The sequence below is a fragment of the Lemur catta genome, chromosome 3 (genome assembly GCF_020740605.2).
Source record: "Lemur catta isolate mLemCat1 chromosome 3, mLemCat1.pri, whole genome shotgun sequence".
NCBI classification, from domain to species: Eukaryota; Metazoa; Chordata; class Mammalia; order Primates; family Lemuridae; genus Lemur; species Lemur catta.
This window is the reverse complement of record NC_059130.1, coordinates 91,616,871-91,633,724: the sequence shown is the minus strand read 5'-3', so window position 1 is coordinate 91,633,724 and position 16,854 is coordinate 91,616,871. Positions and strand designations below refer to the sequence as shown.

The window sequence follows — 16,854 nt, the reverse complement described above, 5'->3', positions numbered from 1 at the left end:
GCTTCTGGGGAGCAGTTAGTTGTTTTGCAAGCAGGGGAGGGGGTTTGGGCAGGCCTGAGGAGGCCAGGCTGCCGTGAGCGCACCAGATAAACAGCTCCCCATCTTCATCGCTCCCCGCCTCACCCCGCCCAGGCCCAGTGTGATAGCCAGGCTGCCGCAGCCCAGCCCAAAAGAGCCCACAGCCCTCCTCCCTCTCCCCGAGCAGCAAAAGCAGCCCCAGAGCAGAGCTGTCCATCTGCCCCCGGCCAGCCCAGGACCTTGGTTTCTGGGAGAGGGTAGTGGAGCTGGCATCGTCGTAGGAACGACCGTGCCTCCCACTTGTCTCCACTCTTTCATTCCATGCTGGCCTCAAAACTGCGCAGGAGATTCCGCACGGGGAAGCTCTTCATGCAGCAAATGCTGGAAGGGGCCTGTGCCAGGTCTATCAGAGGGCGCTGGAAGCAAAGAGACAAATCACACTGGCCTCGCCTCAAGGAGCCCGGGCATCATTGGGGACTCGGACAAGCAGACAAGTGGTAGACAGCACAGGGAAAAGGGCCACGGGAAAGGAAGGCCCGAGGGGGCACCAAGGAGCCAGCTGACCCCGGAGAGTCAGGACAGTTTCCTGAATGTTGAAGTTAACTGCATGAAAGGAGGGTGGGAACACAGGATGGGTAGGCTGCCCTGGGAAAAAGCAACAAAAGGTGCAAAAACTGGAAGGTCATTAAAAAAAGAATGTGGTCTGGGACAGAAAGGCTAGTACACTAGGAGCGAGGAGAACGGAAGAGTGGTGGAGTGAGACTGGACAGAGCAGCAGGGCCATCTCAGCCGAAGCCCTGGGACTCAGCCCTTTCCCAGCAGAGGGGCCCTGCAGTCCTGGGAGGCGGGAGGTAGGGGGACAGGTCCTGTCCTGCCAGTCACTATGGGATGTGTGGGCCTGGAAATACTCTTTTCTTCTCTGGGCCTCAGTCTCCCCAACTGGAGATGTGGACATGAGCTCAGATGCCCCCAAAGGCCAGGCCAGCCTGGACGTTCTATGGCCTCGTGGTTTCTTCCCTGGTGGCCCCAGAGTCCACAGGTCTTCCTGACCTCTTGATGTGGAATGCCTCATCCTCCCCCGGGGAAAGTCCTTCTGGAAACATGGTGCTCCCCTCTTCCCATCCTTTAGTGTAGGACGGCCAGGCTGCCGTCTTTACCCCTGCCCTGACGCTGCCCTCACCCAGGGCATCGGTGGCCTCCATGCTGCTAAACCCAATCAACACTTTCAGGCCTTTTCTGGCTTGACCGCTTGGCTGCAGAGACTTGGCTAAGCACTTCACCCCAGATGCCCTTTTGCTTTAGTCTTAGGAACACCACACTCTCTGTTTTCCTCCCACCTCTCCGACCACTCTCAGTTTCTCTCTTAAGCCCTTCATTGTGCTGTTCCTCCAGCCTGTGCGCACAGGCCAGGCCCTGGGGCCAGGGCCCTGCCACCACCGCCACCACTGCCACCACCAAGACCCACAGCCAGCTCACCCACGGCTAGATCTCACCATCCTATCTGCCCAGGTACCTCCTCTTCCTGGGCCAGGGAGAGGCACATTTGGGGTCTTCCCAAAATCGCAGAGCTTCCCTGTCGACCAGAGCATGATCCCCAAGCCCTGTTCTGCCTTTGCCCTCCCAGCGATGGCTGGAAGCACCCTGCAGACAGGGGAAGCCAAGTTAGAGCCTGGCAGGATGACCAAGGTTCACCCCAAAGGAGCCAGAGTTATCTGTGAGGTCCCTGAACTCCCCTCTTGGCATAGCTTTTTTTCCTTAATACGAATCACTTTCTGCTTTACTACACAATCAATTATGGTTTCGTATGTCTGTAAGCTCACTGTCTCCCCGGCTAGACTGCAGCTCCGCTAGAACAGGGAGCTTGGTTTTGTTCCATGCTGGATCCCCAGTACCTAGAACAATACCTGGCCCATAGTAGGGACTCAATAAATATGTGTTAAATAGGGAAGAGAAAAGGGAAGGAAGGGAAGGTGAAGGGGAAAAGGAAGGGAAGGGAAGGGAAAGGGAAGGAAGGAAGGAAGACCGACAAACTTCACTCGAAGTGCCTGCCTGACCTACTGAGGTCTTCCAAATGGTTCACATGAGTGGCCTTTCCCAGACGCAGAGTCCCTGCCTCTGAACCACATTCCCATTCCTGAGCCTCCAGGGAAGCCCTCCCAGGCGACAGGCACCTGCCTCAGGGCCTCTACTCTTGATTTCCAAAGCCTTCAGCCTCCATCCCTGAGCCCCCAGTCCCCAGGAGCCAGGCACGCACTGCAGCCTCCTTTGAGTCCTCAGGGGAACCGGGACACAGGTGACTGCCCCAGCCGTGGAAACTGACCCCAACACGAACTGTGAATACCCACCAGCTAAAAGCATGGGTACACCATGCGGAGGAGACAGGTTCCCTCTGTGAGGCCTGGCAGAGGGCAAAGAATGAAAAACCCGCGGGGGCAATCTCTCTCCTCCCACTAGTCCTGCCCTCGGGGTGGAGGGCCGGACCCCACAGCTGAGTCCTGGAGGCTGCCCACCTCAGGGGAGACGGGTTCTTGCCATGCCTTTCCTTTCACTGTCCCAAGTCTCGGGCCTAGGATACAAAATGCAAGCACAGAGTCCAGGCCCCTTTGTAAAACTTTTATTTAGAAATCTTCCCGATATAGCCTCATATATATACACGTCATCACCACATGGGTTTTTTTGCTAAAGAGTCACACACCCACAGTGTTGGCCTCCGGGCTGTACAAAGGTCAAGGTACCTGGAGCGGCTACTCCTCTTCTGCAGAAAAACGCAGAGACCAACACAACTCATCACATACAGTACAACATTGACGGAAAGTGCTGGGCCCGCCCACAGAGACAGTGCGCTATGTACACGGGCAGGGGGCAAGCCTTCGGCAGGGGGTGGGCAGAGGGTCACGTACCATCGAAGTCACCAGTACGGCTAGACCCACTCCCAAAAGGCCAAAACAGCTGACTACAGATTCTATGCCCTTTGTTTTAATTTTGGAAAAGAATAAAGGTTGTACCATCTTGTCATTGAACACTAAAAATAAAAGAATACGAATTTTCCTTAAAAGATGTGATACCCTCTAGTTCTTACATTCATCTTTGTTCTCCTCAAAAATTTTTGTTTTACTTTTACATTTTTTTCCCTTTTGTACAGATGCTACTCTTGGAATGTGGCATTTCTTCATGGGTGAGGAGGAGGCAGAGGAAGGAGAAGGGCGCGGGGTATGTATGCAGAATGAAAATCAACATTCTGGATCTTCTTTAGTTCTTACAAAGACCTAGAAGCCTTGTCCTTCCCTCTCCAGGCCTGTTTGGGGTAGCTCGTTACATTTTACACATTCTGTCCGTGTTCCCACGTCTCTTTCATTCTCATTCCTGTCCCCTTGCCTCGGAATGAGGCAAAAATTAAGACAATCTGGAGAAAGGAGGACATTCCGGATAATGCAGGCAGAAGCAGTGTGCCATCTAAATGACCCAAACGCTGTGCAGTCGGGCAGACTGGCCCACCGCTTCGGTCCCAGACTAGGGCGGGGAATCCCATTGCGGGATGGATGCTGAGGGGAACAGAGCTCTTTCTGGGCTCGAAACACTTCTACTTTCATGATCCCATTTAGTCCACCCCACAGCATAGGGGACAGGCCAAGCCAGGGTATTTATGAGAAACTGACACTGAGAGAGATACCTTCTCCCAATCATACTGCAAGTCTGAAATGAGAGGGAACTGGGGGCTCGAGTTCCTGACAGAATGTATGATCCGTCTCATAAAAGCCATCCACCCATCCACACCAGCCACTTTTCATTCCCAAGTCAAGTTGATTCCCTTGGAAGCAAACACAGACTTAGAGCCGAGAACAGTTGCTCCATCTTTAGACAGGACTCCTCACGGGATCTCCCAAGCACTGGAACGTTCACCAACATGATCTGGGGAGTCTGGGATGGGATGGAGAGTCAGAATGCTACAGGGGTTAACCACCTTGCCCCCATGCCCAAGAGCTGGCCCCGACAACTTAAAAGCAGGGGTCATTCCCTATCTGTATATGGCTGAACTCAAGGCCCCATCAGGTCGAGTGGGAGCCACTGGGCTGAAACTCAGCCGCGAGGGGGGCTTTCTGGACAGCCACAGTGATGAGTTCCTGCATGAGAGGACAGGGCCATAGGATGTCTTCCTTCTGAGCTCAAAGGCAGGGCCTGGTGGGAGAGGGTTGGGATGACTTAAGGGTACAATGACAGACATACAGGACTTCTGTGCCGTGTGTCCCATGGGCTTGGAAGGCAGGTCACAGGCCAGCCTAGCCTTAAGAAAACCATGTCCCGCCATCTGGATTGACACAGGAAATAAACGAGGGAGCAATGATTCACTCTACAAAAGGATTCTTCACTTTACAAAAGGACTTGTGGTAATTATTTCTTCAAAAGATGAACGATAAGGATTTGATTTACAAAAATTTCATGTACAACTTTTGGAGGGGGGCACTCCTACTGCATTAAACCAACCTCCCAGGCACACCCTTGAGAACTGAAAGCTGCATAATCGAGGGGTGTGTAAGGTTCTGCTAAGTGAATGTGCATGTTTGGGTCTTGGCCCGGGGCCTGGTCTCTGATTAGATTACCCCTGCCCTAGAAGTGGGGCTGGATCCTGGGTCATATTGAGACCTAAAGGTCCCACCAATAACTGAAGTCAAGCAAAAATCCCAAATGCAAAGAATTCATAGGACAGAGTTTGTGCTCAACTCAGAACAGAGACCTGACCACTAGCACAGATGTCTAGCAGCAGGGAGATCCTGCCAGCATCCAGGGGCATTCACAGACGGGGCTGCAACCCATGACCAGCACCAACACACACCCACTAGCATGAATAGTGATGTGTAGGAGTTGAAGCCCACATGCCCAAAATAGCTCCTGCTAATGTCACTCTAATATCATTTTCCTTTTCTCCGCCTTCGCACAAAGCCCAACAGGGCACACTCAAGGCTGCAGACTTGGTCCCCACAGCCACAGGATGAGGAAGGCAAGTCTCAGTGGGGAGAAAGCAGAGCTTTGATCCCCAGAGCAAGAAGTAAGGGCTACTGGGCTTTCTGACCCCCTGGCCCAGCCAGTTGAGAGCAGGCTGTCCGCTGGCTGTCTTCTTCAACCAGACCCTGAAGAAGGCACCTCGAGGCTTGTGACTGCAGCAGCTGGCAAGCTGGATGGATCGACAGGGGCCTGGGTGAAGATAGGGCTCAGGAAATGGGCAGCTATTGGGTACCTATGTGTTTGGATAAAAGTGGCCAAAGAGCCACCCCAGCCAGCTTGGGAGGGGCCAAAGGCAAGGCGGAGGCTGTTGGATGCCTCAGGTGAGAGTTGACAACCCCAGGTCTCAGCAAAGACAGGGCTCCCAAACTCCAGGCCAAAAGCAGTGACTCTAGAGCCTCTTACTTGGGAAGTATTAGGGATTGGGGGAAAGGGAAGACCGTGCCGTCTTCATAAAAAGTACCTACCACTTTGCTCCATTTTTCTGTTCTCCCACTGATACAGGAAACAGAAAAGCCAGCCCCAGGGTCAGTAAAGGCTTCCCAAAGTTCAGACATCAAGGAAAGTTCACCAAGTCCATCGCCCTACTTCAGAGCTGCCCAATTCTTATCCCACCTGCCCTGCAGCCCACCATCCCAGTGACCTAAGGGCATCCTCCTGGCTGATCCTGGTGGTCCAGACCCATCACCGCGGTCCGGCTCCATCGGTGGCGGGCAGCATGGCCGGATGGAGGCTGCGGGCCGTGTGCTTGGGTGCTGGCTCCTCTGTGTAGCTGTCCGGGCTGGCTGCCCCGTCCAGGGAGCTGCCACAGCTGGAGTTAGGGGAAAGCACATCCTGCAGGAGGTCGTCTGGGGGTGCACCACCCCCTCCAGCCCCTCCACCCCCACCAGCCCCCAACACAGGGTCCTTGCCAGGCTTGGCCCGCTGGCTGCCCTCCTCCTCCTGGTCATTGAGTAGCTTGGCCAGGAAGTTAATGTACTTCATGGCCAGGCGGAGGATCTCGTTCTTGCTGAGCTTCTTGTCTGGGGGATGAGTGGGGATCAGCTTGCGGAGCTCAGCAAACGCCCCATTCACATTCTGCTGCCGCCACCGCTCCCGGCTGTTGGTAAAGATACGCCGCACGACTTTGGTGTGGGGACCTGGAGGTTAGGAGGACAAGGGTTAGGAAAATGGGCTGGAGATCCCCCAAACGAATCTCCATCCACTGGGAAACTTGGGAACCCTAGAATGCCTTCTTTACTTTTATTTACAAAACATGCATCCTTTAAAATCAAGTTCCTGTGTTTCCTCCTCTCTGAGAACTTCCCTCAAGCCCTGAAGACAGATCAGACCAACCACCGCGGTCCTACAATCCCTGATCTCCTTCACTCGTGATTATTAGGTTTCTGTGCTTGTCTCCCTCTCTGGGCTGTGAGATATTTGAGGACAGGGACCATATGTCATTCATTCATTCATTCATTCATTCACTTGTGCCAAGAGGCCTTATAGCAGTATTTAGGAAGACAGATTCTGGAGCCAGACTTCTTGGGTTCAATTCCTGACTATTTGACCATTTCTGACTAGTGACTCTGGGAAAGTTACATAGACACTCTGGAAGTGCCTTAACTTCACCTATAAAATGGAAATAATACTATTAAGTCAAGTCATAAGATTGTTACATGGGTCTAATACCTAACACAGGCAAAGGACTTAAGACAATACCTTCCTCAGCTTAAACAGTCAGTAAATGTCAGCTATTATTACCCATTCATCAGTTTTTTACTAACAGCCAGGCACTGTGTCAGGCACTAAGGAATAACGACAAACAAAACAGACAGGGCCCCTGCCCTCATGGAGCTTACATTTACATGGGGAAGAGAGATGATGAATAAGTAGCAAACAAATAAAAACACAAACGGGGCTGAATGGTGATGGAGAGGAGCTGCTATGCTGACCTACGGAGTCTGGGGAAGGCCCTTCTGAGGAAGTGGCATTATAAGGCAAAAGCTTAAGGCTAAAGAAGAGCCAGCCAAACCCAGGAAGGGACGAGGAAGCAGACTGTCCAAGCAGAGGGGGTGGCATGTGCACAGACCTGAGCTGGAAGCCAGTCCGGCTGGAGTACTGTGTGCAAGATCAGAGCAGGCAGGGTCCAGACCCCACGGGGCTCTGCAGTAAGGTGTGGGGATTTTATCCCAAGGGTGATGGAAAGCACAGAACGGGGGCTTTGTAAATGTTTGCTGACTGACCCATCATGGTGGCAGGTGGGGGAATGGAGGGGAGAGCAGAGACCAGAGCAGAAAGGGGAGCAGAGAGATACCAGGCACAGCTATGGCCTGTGGCTCTAGACAGGCTCCCAAGGCTACCTCAGTCTCCCCATGTCTACATAGCACCGATTACAGCTTGGTCCAGTAGTCATTAGCATTCTGTGTACAAAAACTTAGGGAGCAGTGGCAGACACCAGGACACATGAATTGGGCACTTACAGTAGGCAAAGCGCTATGCTAAGTGGTCAAGCCTGACCTGGGATTCCCAAAGCCAAGGGAAGATGAGGAGGGCCCTGCCAGTGCTTCTGAGCTCCTGGGCTAAGCAGACAGCTTCCTTCCCTAACACCGAGGTACACAGCCAGGCTGACACCATCCTCAGGAAGCTCTGAGCACTGAATGAACTGCCAGGCCTGGGATATCTATCTGCCCTCTTCCAGTAACTCCTGGAACCAGACCTCAGAACCTGGAAACTTGGGTGAGTGAGAGGGAAGAGGAAGGGCTAAGACCTCCCCTAAGTCCCACCGCTCATTTTACAGCTCAGGAGACTGAGGCCAGGATGGAGGCAGACCTTGCCTCAGTGTTCAGTGTGCAACCCAGCATGTTGTGCCTACACTTCCTGCCTGATCGCCTCTTTCTCTCTCCTACATGCACATGCACACGCACACACATGCCCCCCCATGTGCTCCTGGGCAGGATCACTCATGCCCTGCCCACACCGCCTCTGAAACTGTCTTTCCAAACCCCAGCAGGCTCCAGCTCAGCTGACTTTGCCAAAGGCCAAACCCAGGCTGGGGAAACACAGCAGGCCTGCTGGGCAGTCCTACCCTGCGCTGCCTCAGAGGAAATAATTGGCTGTTGTTGGGCCTCCAGGTCAGAGGGCGGGAGTCCTTCAGCTGTAACATAGGAAGAACCAGTCCCTGCACCATGGCTAATGCTGGTGATCTTGAGGGAGCTTCCAGTTGGGGAGGAGGGTACCATGATTGCTGTCACAGAGCTAGACTGACTTGAGAAAAGGAGGTTGGTGGGGGTAGTCAGGACTATTCCAAAGCTTAAGACTAGTGCTATGAGAGTGGTACAGGACTCAGCTGTGTGACCTCAGCAAGCTGCTTAACCTCTCTGAGCCTCAATTTCCAATAAATGGCAGGAATTACTGTCCTCATCTGTCCCCATCCCCACCCTCTGAACCAGGGCCAGAGGACTGCTCCATGATGAGCAACGTGCTGGGCACTAGGAGTACCATCAGGGAAGCACAGACACAATCCCCACATTAAGGAGGTTCCAGGCTCCAGTGGAGAGGGGCTTACCACCCCTCTCATTGTTCTCTTTCAACAATCTGGGAGGAAACTATTATTCTCCCCATTTACAAATGAGGAAAGTGAGGCATGGAAAAATTCAGTAATAGGAAATCACATCAAGTCCTGACTCTAGATCTTGCATTAGTTCCACTTCTATGGACTCTTTTTGATTCAATCTCTAATTCCAAAGTCCCATGGACACATCCTGCCCTCCTCCTCCCCTTCACCTACATTTCTGCCTTTTCCTCTCTGGCAGCTTCCCAGAGAAACACCCCCTCTCCACACTTTCCTTCTTCCTGAGTCTGTCCGTCCTTCTGGCATCCTCCGCCTCTCTCTGGCCCAGCACTGAGTAGGTGCTCAGTAAAAACTGGTAACGTCTATGGGTGATGGCTTCCCTACACTCCTGCACTCCCTGCAAACACCCTCTGCCCTGTGCCCACCTCCTCTGCCTCTTGTAAAAAATGCCACTTCCGTGGGGAACTTTAGGGCTGGTCCCACTTACTTCCTGTTTGGTGCACCCACCTGCCCTTAACTGGAGAACCCCTCTCTAACCTAGCAGCACTGCACCCCTGGCACCCTTCCCCTCTACCCCACCCTTCCCTCTCAGCCCTACACACCTGTGCCCCAGGCTGGTGAGGTCTTTTGAGGTCTTTTGTATTGTCTGGACTGCAGCGCCCCCTCCTCTCCAGAACATCACAGAGGGCTCGCTCCAGCTCCAGCAGCTCCAGCTCCACACACACATCCCTCCTGCCGGCTGCCAGCGTAAATCCCAGCCTGGCTCTGAGCCTCAGGTGCCCTTCCTACAGGAGCCCCAGGCCACAGCCAGGCAGAAGCCCTGGGAGCACCAGGGATTTGCTTAAAGTCCCTCAGCTCTGAAGAGCCTGCTCTCCTGCCCCTGGTGGCAGGACCCATCTACTACATCAGGTCCACCCTGGGAAGAGGATGAGGGGTCCTCCAAGTCTCCCACTCATCCAACCCCTCCCGCAAGTTTAGGGCCAAATAATAGTCAAGTAGTTCATAGTAGTAGTGCTGAGGCCCTTGTGGGGCAATCCAGGGAGCAGGGTAGAATCTATGGCATCAGGAAGGGAACTCCAGGTCTCAGCCCAAAATGCACAGCAGGGAACAAAGGGGACCCCTCAATGTAGGGGCCTGGGAGGAAACCCTGGAAAATACAACTCCAGGCAGGAAGCAGCCTTCAAACTCCAAAGAGGAACTAGGAGGAGGTACAGGGAATCCCTAAGGGTCAGTGCCTGGAGTCAGGGGGCACCGTGTGATTCCACCCTCCCCTGGGATCCTTGCCAAAGTGCAGAAATACAGCTTAGAGTTGGCACCAGAACAGACTCTAATGGTCTGGGCTAAGCACCACTATGTGTCCCTCTCCCATGTCCCCTCTTCCCAGGACTGTGAGTGTGGCCCTCCCAGACCCACCACCCAGACTTCACCTAGTCCCAGCTCAGTTGCAGGGTGAAGGGCTTCGGCGGTTTGGGGTCCCAAGGTGACCTGCCCACACCTACACCTATGGAGTAGTCCCCCATGTTCCCTCCTGCAGAGGGCTCTAACCAGCATGAGGGGCAGATGCAAAGGTGGGATGGGGAGACTCACCATCAGTAATCTCCATCTCATAGGGGGAGGGTCTCCTCTTCACTCGGTTGTTGGCAGTGAACATAGGGAAGGCATCAGGCTCCCCAAAGAACCCACTGGGGGAGGGAACAGGCAAACCACAAGATCACATGTTGGGTGGAGCAAGAAAGAGGTTCCTTAGGGATTTTCCCTACATATCTTAAGCCATCCGCACCCTAGAGGAAAACCCTGCTCCCTCCACATTTGCACTGGGGATAGATGGAGCATTAAACACACACACACACACACACACACACACACACACACGGAATGCCCCTGCCCTCTCTGTCATGAAACAAGCAAAGGAAGGAGGAGCCACATATCCATACTCCCCTCCACACACATACACAGAAGCAGAAGTGAACACGTGGAGCAAACACAAAACGAACACACCCCCCCACACACAGACACACTCTCCTCCCCTGGAAACAAGCACACAATCCACACAGATACCTCCATTCCCAAATACGTGCCCACACAGGCAGATGTAACCTTCATACCTGATGCTGTGCAACTCCAGCACACTCTCCCCTCCCCCAGCCTTCCTCCTCCTTCATCTTAGCCACATGGTGCTGTGGATGGACAACAGACAGGACACCCTGACTCCCCACCACTGAATGCCGCCTGCCGCTCTCTGTCATCCCCACTCTGGACTCTCTATAGCTGTTTTTTCAGAGTCTCCCGCAGACTCACTGACTGTCCCTCTATCCCTGCCTCATCTTCCTGTCCTCCTTCCAACCCTGCACCTCTCTCCATGATCACTGTGGCCCCAGCAGGGAAACGGATGCCCTCCCACCAAAGGGAGTACAGCTAGGGGCAGAGGCACTGGGAGTGAAGGGAGAGATCGGTCCTCAGGCCCGCGATCCCGCAGAGATTCAAAGAGGGGTGCCCACTGCCAACACCCTCAGACCCTTATCTCTTGCCTGGCCACCTAGCATTGCAGGTTCCAGAAAAATTTCACACCCCTAGCAGCAAACATCCACCTCTGCTCACAGTGAAGCACATTCAGACACACTCTTACCTGGTACCCACACTCGGGGGACTCCCTCCCATAGACCCCCGCACCACACCATCATCACACAGCACACCGTGCTTCTGCTGAGAGCGGCCACAAGCCTGCACTCCACCCCACCCCCGGGGTGCACTCCCGTCCCCCGGCTTCCGGACACCCGTGCACCCCCAGCCACGTACACTCTCCCACAGAGGGCTCCTCTCTCACTTGCGCGGCTGGGGGGCGGGGTCCACAGCTCTAGGCTCTTACGCCCAGGGCTTTAAAACGACCTCCTCTCTCCCTGCTCCACCCGCACAGTCCCGCAGGTAGGAATGTAGCGGCCGTGGAAGTGCGCCAGGGGTGGTCGCCCTGCCCGCCCGCCCGCCCTGCCTCCCAGCCCCTGTTTCCGTCCCCGTCCCGGTCCCCGTCCCAGTCCCCTGACCTGCCGAGCGAGGCCAGCGGCTGGCTGAGGCTGTAGAGCAGCGCGCGGCCGGGGGCGGCGGGGGCCGCCAGCGCGGGCGGGCTCAGCTGCACCATGCGGCTGTCGCTGGGCAGCTCCGCGGGGGCCGAGGCGGGTGCGGGGGCCGGCGCGGGCCCGGGAGGTCTGCACAGCTCGGTGGTGGGCACCCGATGGCGCGCTTCGGCCGCCGCCGCGTCGCGGCCCTTTAAGTCTCTGGCGGCGCCGCCCCCACCGGCGGGGCCGCCCCCCGGGCCAGCGCGCGCGCCCAGCTCGATGACTGGGGGCTCCGCCGGGGCCGCGCGGCTCGTCTCCTTGGCGACGCCGTTCAGCAGGACCAGGTGCGGGGGGGCCATGCGGGCCTCGGCCGCGTCCCGTCCCTCTAGCGGGGGGTCACTGCGAGCCGCCTCGCTCGGCGGCCGCTCCGTCATCCTGCGGGCAGACAGACAGACAAGCGGTCGCCCGCTCTGACAATCGCCCCCGGCCCACCGACACTGGGTGGGGCAAAGGGGAGAAAAGGAGAGAGAACTCACTGACCGAGACTGGGGAAGAGGCCGACAAACTTAGCGCCACGTGGACACACACCCGCCCTCGGGGCCTGACGGCCGGGCGGGGCTGGGGCGGGAGGGAAAGGGGGTCTCTGGGTTGGGAGAAGGGAGGAGGGTGCCTGGGAGACCCAGAGACTAGGGGCCAAAAGGACAGAGATGGAGAAAGATGACAGAGACATGGGGGGCGGGGAAGAAATACAGCCAGCAAAAGAAAAACAGAAGGGATAAAAGGAGGAAGGAAATGTACAAAGAGGCGAGAAAGATTACCCCGTCCCCCTTCTCAGACGGCGAGAGAAGAGGAGGGGACAAATTCCCGGCGGTGTTCTTCCCGGCCGCCTTTGGTTTGGGCAGGAACTCTGTCCGCCGAAGGTAGGGGTGCTTTTGGAACCTCCGTTCGCCTCTCTGCAACACCCACCCACCGCCTACCGCCAGACACACACCCAGAAACCTGGCGGGGATGTCAGTAGGGAATTAGGGAATGGATACCAGCCTGGAGTTCACTCTGCCAGAGCTGGCAAAGAATGATCTGGAGGAACCAGCTCCCCGACACACATATTTCACCCCTCTGGGGTTGGGGGGGTGTCTGCACTAAGCAAATCCACTGTGGATTCTGTCCCCTGCTGGAAACCCCAGCCGCCCTTTACTCATATTCAGACCTGGACATGAGAGGTCCGCAAGGGAAAAATATGATCCTGGCCCTACCTCGCTGCACCTGGTTCTGTTCAGGTGGACACGAGGGGGGACTCAGAAGTGAGGGCAGGTCTGAAAGGGAGGCCTGGCTGAGGTGGTGTGGAACCCAGGCATTCAAATTCAAAGGCCAGTGGGGTATGGGTTCCAGTCTAAGAGCAGGACAAGTTATTCTTCCAGGGCTGTGAAAGTCCTTCTAGCACCCGCCCCCTTCTCTGCCTCCCGCCTCCCTGTTCCTCTTTGGGAAATAGGAGGAATACCTCCTTTATGCACTTAAAAGAACTGTGCAAATGTTCAAGTAAACATTATTATTTTTAACTAGGAGAATGGGCAAGTGAGAGGACTGCCTGGCCTAAAGTCTTCCACAGCCTGCCAGTTTCAGAGCCAGACCAGAACCCTCACTTTGACTGGTCTTCCCTCCCATATGTACCCCACAAGCATACTCCAAGATGACCGCAGCTGCTCCCCTCCCCACAAATGTATTGGGTTCTTCTACCACCTGGCTTCATCCAGATGGAGTCAAGCCCCAGCAAGAACCAAAACAGAAAAACCAGGAGACTCTAGGTCTAGAGTTTGAGGATACTTGTGAGGTTTTAGTAATTAAAAAAAATAAAATAAAAACACAAAGCCAGGCATGGTGGTGCCGGTGCCCGTAATCCCAGCTACTCCAGAGGCCAAGCAGGGAGGATCGCTTGAGCCCAGGAGTTTGAGAAGACCAGCATGGGCAACATAGCGAGACCATGTCTCAAAAACAAATAAAAATAAATAAATGAAATAATAAAAAATAAAAATGTAGTCAACAGGCTTCATAAGTTGTTCAAAATAAGGCTTCTGCTCTCAGAATTATATAACTGGGGGTTTTGTGGGAGAGTTGTTTTGTTTTTGTTTTTTTGAGACTGTCTCACTCTGTTGCCCTGGCTAGAGTGCAGTGGCACCATCAGAGCTCACCGCAACCTCAAATTCCTGGGCTAATTCGATCCTCCTGCCCCAGCCTCTTGAGTAGCTGGGACCACAGGCGCAGGACACGACCCCTGGCTAATTTTTCTATATTTAGTAGAGAGGAGGTCTCGCTCTTGCTCGGGCTGGTCTCCTTAGCTCAAGCGATCCTCCCACCTCGACCTCCCAGAGTGCTAAGATTAGAGGCTATAATTGGGGTATTTTAAAGCAGAAAATAAATACACGATCCAATTCAGCACGGCGCAGAGTCCATCTAAACATTCATGGCAGCCATTGAGTTCCCATTATGCCCCTGCAACGCTCCGGACCGGAGTCATCCTGGGAACAATCCCTCCCATGCCAAGAGAGACTGGACCTTCCGGAGCCTCCCTGGGAGCCCTGTTCAATTGCTCTGACACCCAAGCTCAGGAAGAATTGCTATTCAGACTGAGCGCCTGCTCTGGGTCTGCCAGTGCCTCCTCTGGACCAGAAAAGACAAAATTCCCCAGGACCTGGTGTACACCAGCTGCAAAGCCAGTGGGTCCCTGACGCTTCATCGGAAGCGAGTTTACTATTATGGCGGAGACAATAGGTTTGTATCCACAGAATGCCACCGCCAAGACACTGCAGCCACTGGAAATGCACCAGAAGTCTATCATCCCAGTCCTCTGGCTCCTTGCAGCGTGAAATGCACCAGAAATACACCAGCCCCTGGCGAAACGTGCAAGCCCCAAGGTGTTGGCTCCCTACCTCATTGTCCTGACACACCAGCGTGTGCCCAGTGACCTGTGCTTCAGCTCCAGCTTCTAACCGAGTGACAATGTGCCCTGCAATTGCAGACTGAGCTCAAGCTCTGTTATGACACACTTATACCCTCTGATTAATTCCTCAGCTCTGCAATAGGAACGGGTTCCCGAGGGGCAACGGAGTGAGTACATATTCCAGATGAGTTGACCCTGGCCCCGAGTGCCCTCTCCAGACGCCTATAAATATCCATATCTCCAAGGCTCCCGGTGAGAAAGGTATGATTGCCCCCCCCCAGGTCCATGGCGGACGTCTCCCGGGCCCTCCCCGGATCTCAGGAAAATCCGGCCGCTCTTCTGCTACCGGGATCACCCCAGCTGAGGCCGCCGCCGCCACCGGAAAACTCCCAAGCAAGCACAGAACGTTGTCGGCGACTAAACTGCATCACTTGGCTTGGGTTAAGATCACAGAAAAGAAAGCCTGAGTGATTTCCATTTATTTGTTTTCATTTGGGGAGGATGGAAGAGAGGAGGAAAAAGGTTTCGCACTAAGTCGCACTGCACTGGAGTATTTGACCATGGCGACTCCTCTCTCTTTGTGCCGCGGAGACTCAGCTCGCAGCCCCTACCACCGAATCCTCGGCGCCGGTTGCCAGAGGGCCAGAACGCTTCCCCGTGGGCCTGACCTAGGCAGGAGATCCCGGAGCTCCTGCCTAGGGGCAGGCGAGTGGTCTCCAGCAGCTCCCTATCCTCGGCACAGAGAATTTCTTAGATGAAAACAGCCATCGCCTTAGACCCGGCCTCGGGTCCCTCCTGCTGCACCCACACTTTCAAGACAACCTGGGGTAGCCCCAAGCTTGCACCAGAACCCAAACCGCAAGTGAACGGCACCCCCACCCCCGCGGCTACGGGCGTGGAAGGGTGTTCCAGCGCGGCCCCGCCCTAGGCCGCAGGCTCCGGGTCAGGGCCCACCGACGGGGAACGCGCTAGCCAGCCAGGCTGCAGCCTTTTTCCTGCGCTAGTTCCAGGCACCGCCTGCACCACCCGGATATTGCCGCCCCAAAGTTACTGGCCTTATGAAACGTCCACAGAACCCAGACCGTTGGGAGCGGCCTGGAGGATTAAATCCAACCAGCTGGGTTTACCCAGGGAGGAAAAAAGGAAAGGGCCCTGCTTCCAGGCCACAGAGGCAGCTAGCCGCAGTCGGATCCCGGATCCCGAGCCCAACGCTGCTCTCCCCTCCCCCAATCTGGGACTGGGCTGTCCTCGTCCTGAGCCTCCCCAAACCCGGGCCGGAACCCAAGGCCTTTCTGGACACCGTTTCCACCGACACCATCTCCCACTCCAAAAAACTCACCTGGGGCATATTTAGAGATACCAGCCCCTCTGAATAGGATCTCCACTCCTCCGCCTGAGCGGGGCGGAGGCCGATGTAGAGGCTGTGGCCTGGGGTCTTTGCTCTCCCCCTCTCTCGCTGCGAGGCCAGCAGTTAGGCTGCGGTGTGGTCCTCCGCGGTCTGCCGCGCCCAAAGCGAGTTTCCAGGAAAGATGGGGGGTGGAGAGAAAGAGGGAGGGCGAAAGGGAGGGAGAGAGAGAAATGGGGGTCAATGGCTGGCAGTTACCTCATGTCCCCGGATAACCAGCCCAGGGAATCGCGAACAGTTTTCCGCCCCCAACATGCAGGTGTTTGGAGCCTTCCCCCAACCCCCAGTAAAAAGGAACCCTACACCTGACCAATCAGGAATAACTATTTAGTCCAACAACAACCACCCCTCCCGGCAGGCTGCCCAGAACATTTTCGAACCCTCCAACGGAGATCGATCTGGTTCAGTGTGGCCGAGTTTGTTTTCTAAGCACCGACGTGTCTACGCAGTCGGCTCAATAACCCCGGCCAAGCCGGAGCTGCCGCCACACCGCGAAGGGGTAGTCCCGGGCTTGATGTGGATGGGTGGGAGGATGTGTCGGAAAAGGCGACCCTGGTCGGTGGGGCAGAACTTTGGAGACTGCCATTCTCTCTCCACGACCCCCACCCACCTCCAGCTCAAAGTGAAACCACAACCCAATTAAAAGGACTGTACTTTCCTACAGGAATGGAGTAGGGTGGGGGTAGAATATGATCTATTCAGGTCCCTTCTTTTCTTCCTACTGATTAAGAAAAGAAAGAAAAAGAAAGGAAGGGGGGAGAAAGAAAGAAAAGAAATTCCTCACCTCCTCCACCATCCCTACAAAACAATTTTCAATTTTTTCAGGGGTTTAGACAGGCAGAGTAGGGGAGAATTCTAATAATTTGTTGCAGCAATAAACAAGGCAAAAGGAAGA

At 55.0% G+C, this 16,854-nt stretch overlaps 1 protein-coding gene across 4 annotated transcripts; it reads right to left on the bottom strand.

Moving 5' to 3' along the window:
• Positions 1 to 2,616: 2,616 nt before the first annotated feature.
• TAL1 (TAL bHLH transcription factor 1, erythroid differentiation factor) lies at positions 2,617 to 16,330 on the bottom strand. Of its 4 annotated transcripts, XM_045545473.1 has the most exons (5): positions 16,158 to 16,330; positions 11,608 to 12,054; positions 10,157 to 10,251; positions 5,996 to 6,155; positions 2,617 to 5,827 (listed from the first exon to the last, which is right to left on the bottom strand). In XM_045545473.1, the coding sequence occupies exons 1-5, from the start codon at positions 16,160 to 16,162 to the stop codon at positions 5,701 to 5,703; spliced, it is 834 nt and encodes a 277-aa protein (XP_045401429.1). In that variant the 5' UTR covers positions 16,163 to 16,330; the 3' UTR covers positions 2,617 to 5,700. The 4 variants fall into 4 exon arrangements, with proteins under 4 accessions (XP_045401429.1, XP_045401427.1, XP_045401428.1 ...); XM_045545471.1 differs by having other exon boundaries at positions 2,617 to 6,155; XM_045545472.1 differs by lacking the exon at positions 16,158 to 16,330 and adding an exon at positions 12,438 to 13,506 and having other exon boundaries at positions 2,617 to 6,155.
• Between the last annotated feature and the right edge of the window lie 524 nt (positions 16,331 to 16,854).

Bases quoted from the DNA above. Each gene is read 5' to 3' on its own strand.
- TAL1 (XM_045545471.1), bottom strand. The intron at 10,252-11,607 runs GTCAGGGGACTG...TCCCTCCCCCAG, and splicing joins CCGCTGGCCTCGCTCGGCAG to TGGGTTCTTTGGGGAGCCTG. The intron at 6,156-10,156 runs GTGAGTCTCCCC...CCTAACCTCCAG, and splicing joins TGAGATGGAGATTACTGATG to GTCCCCACACCAAAGTCGTG.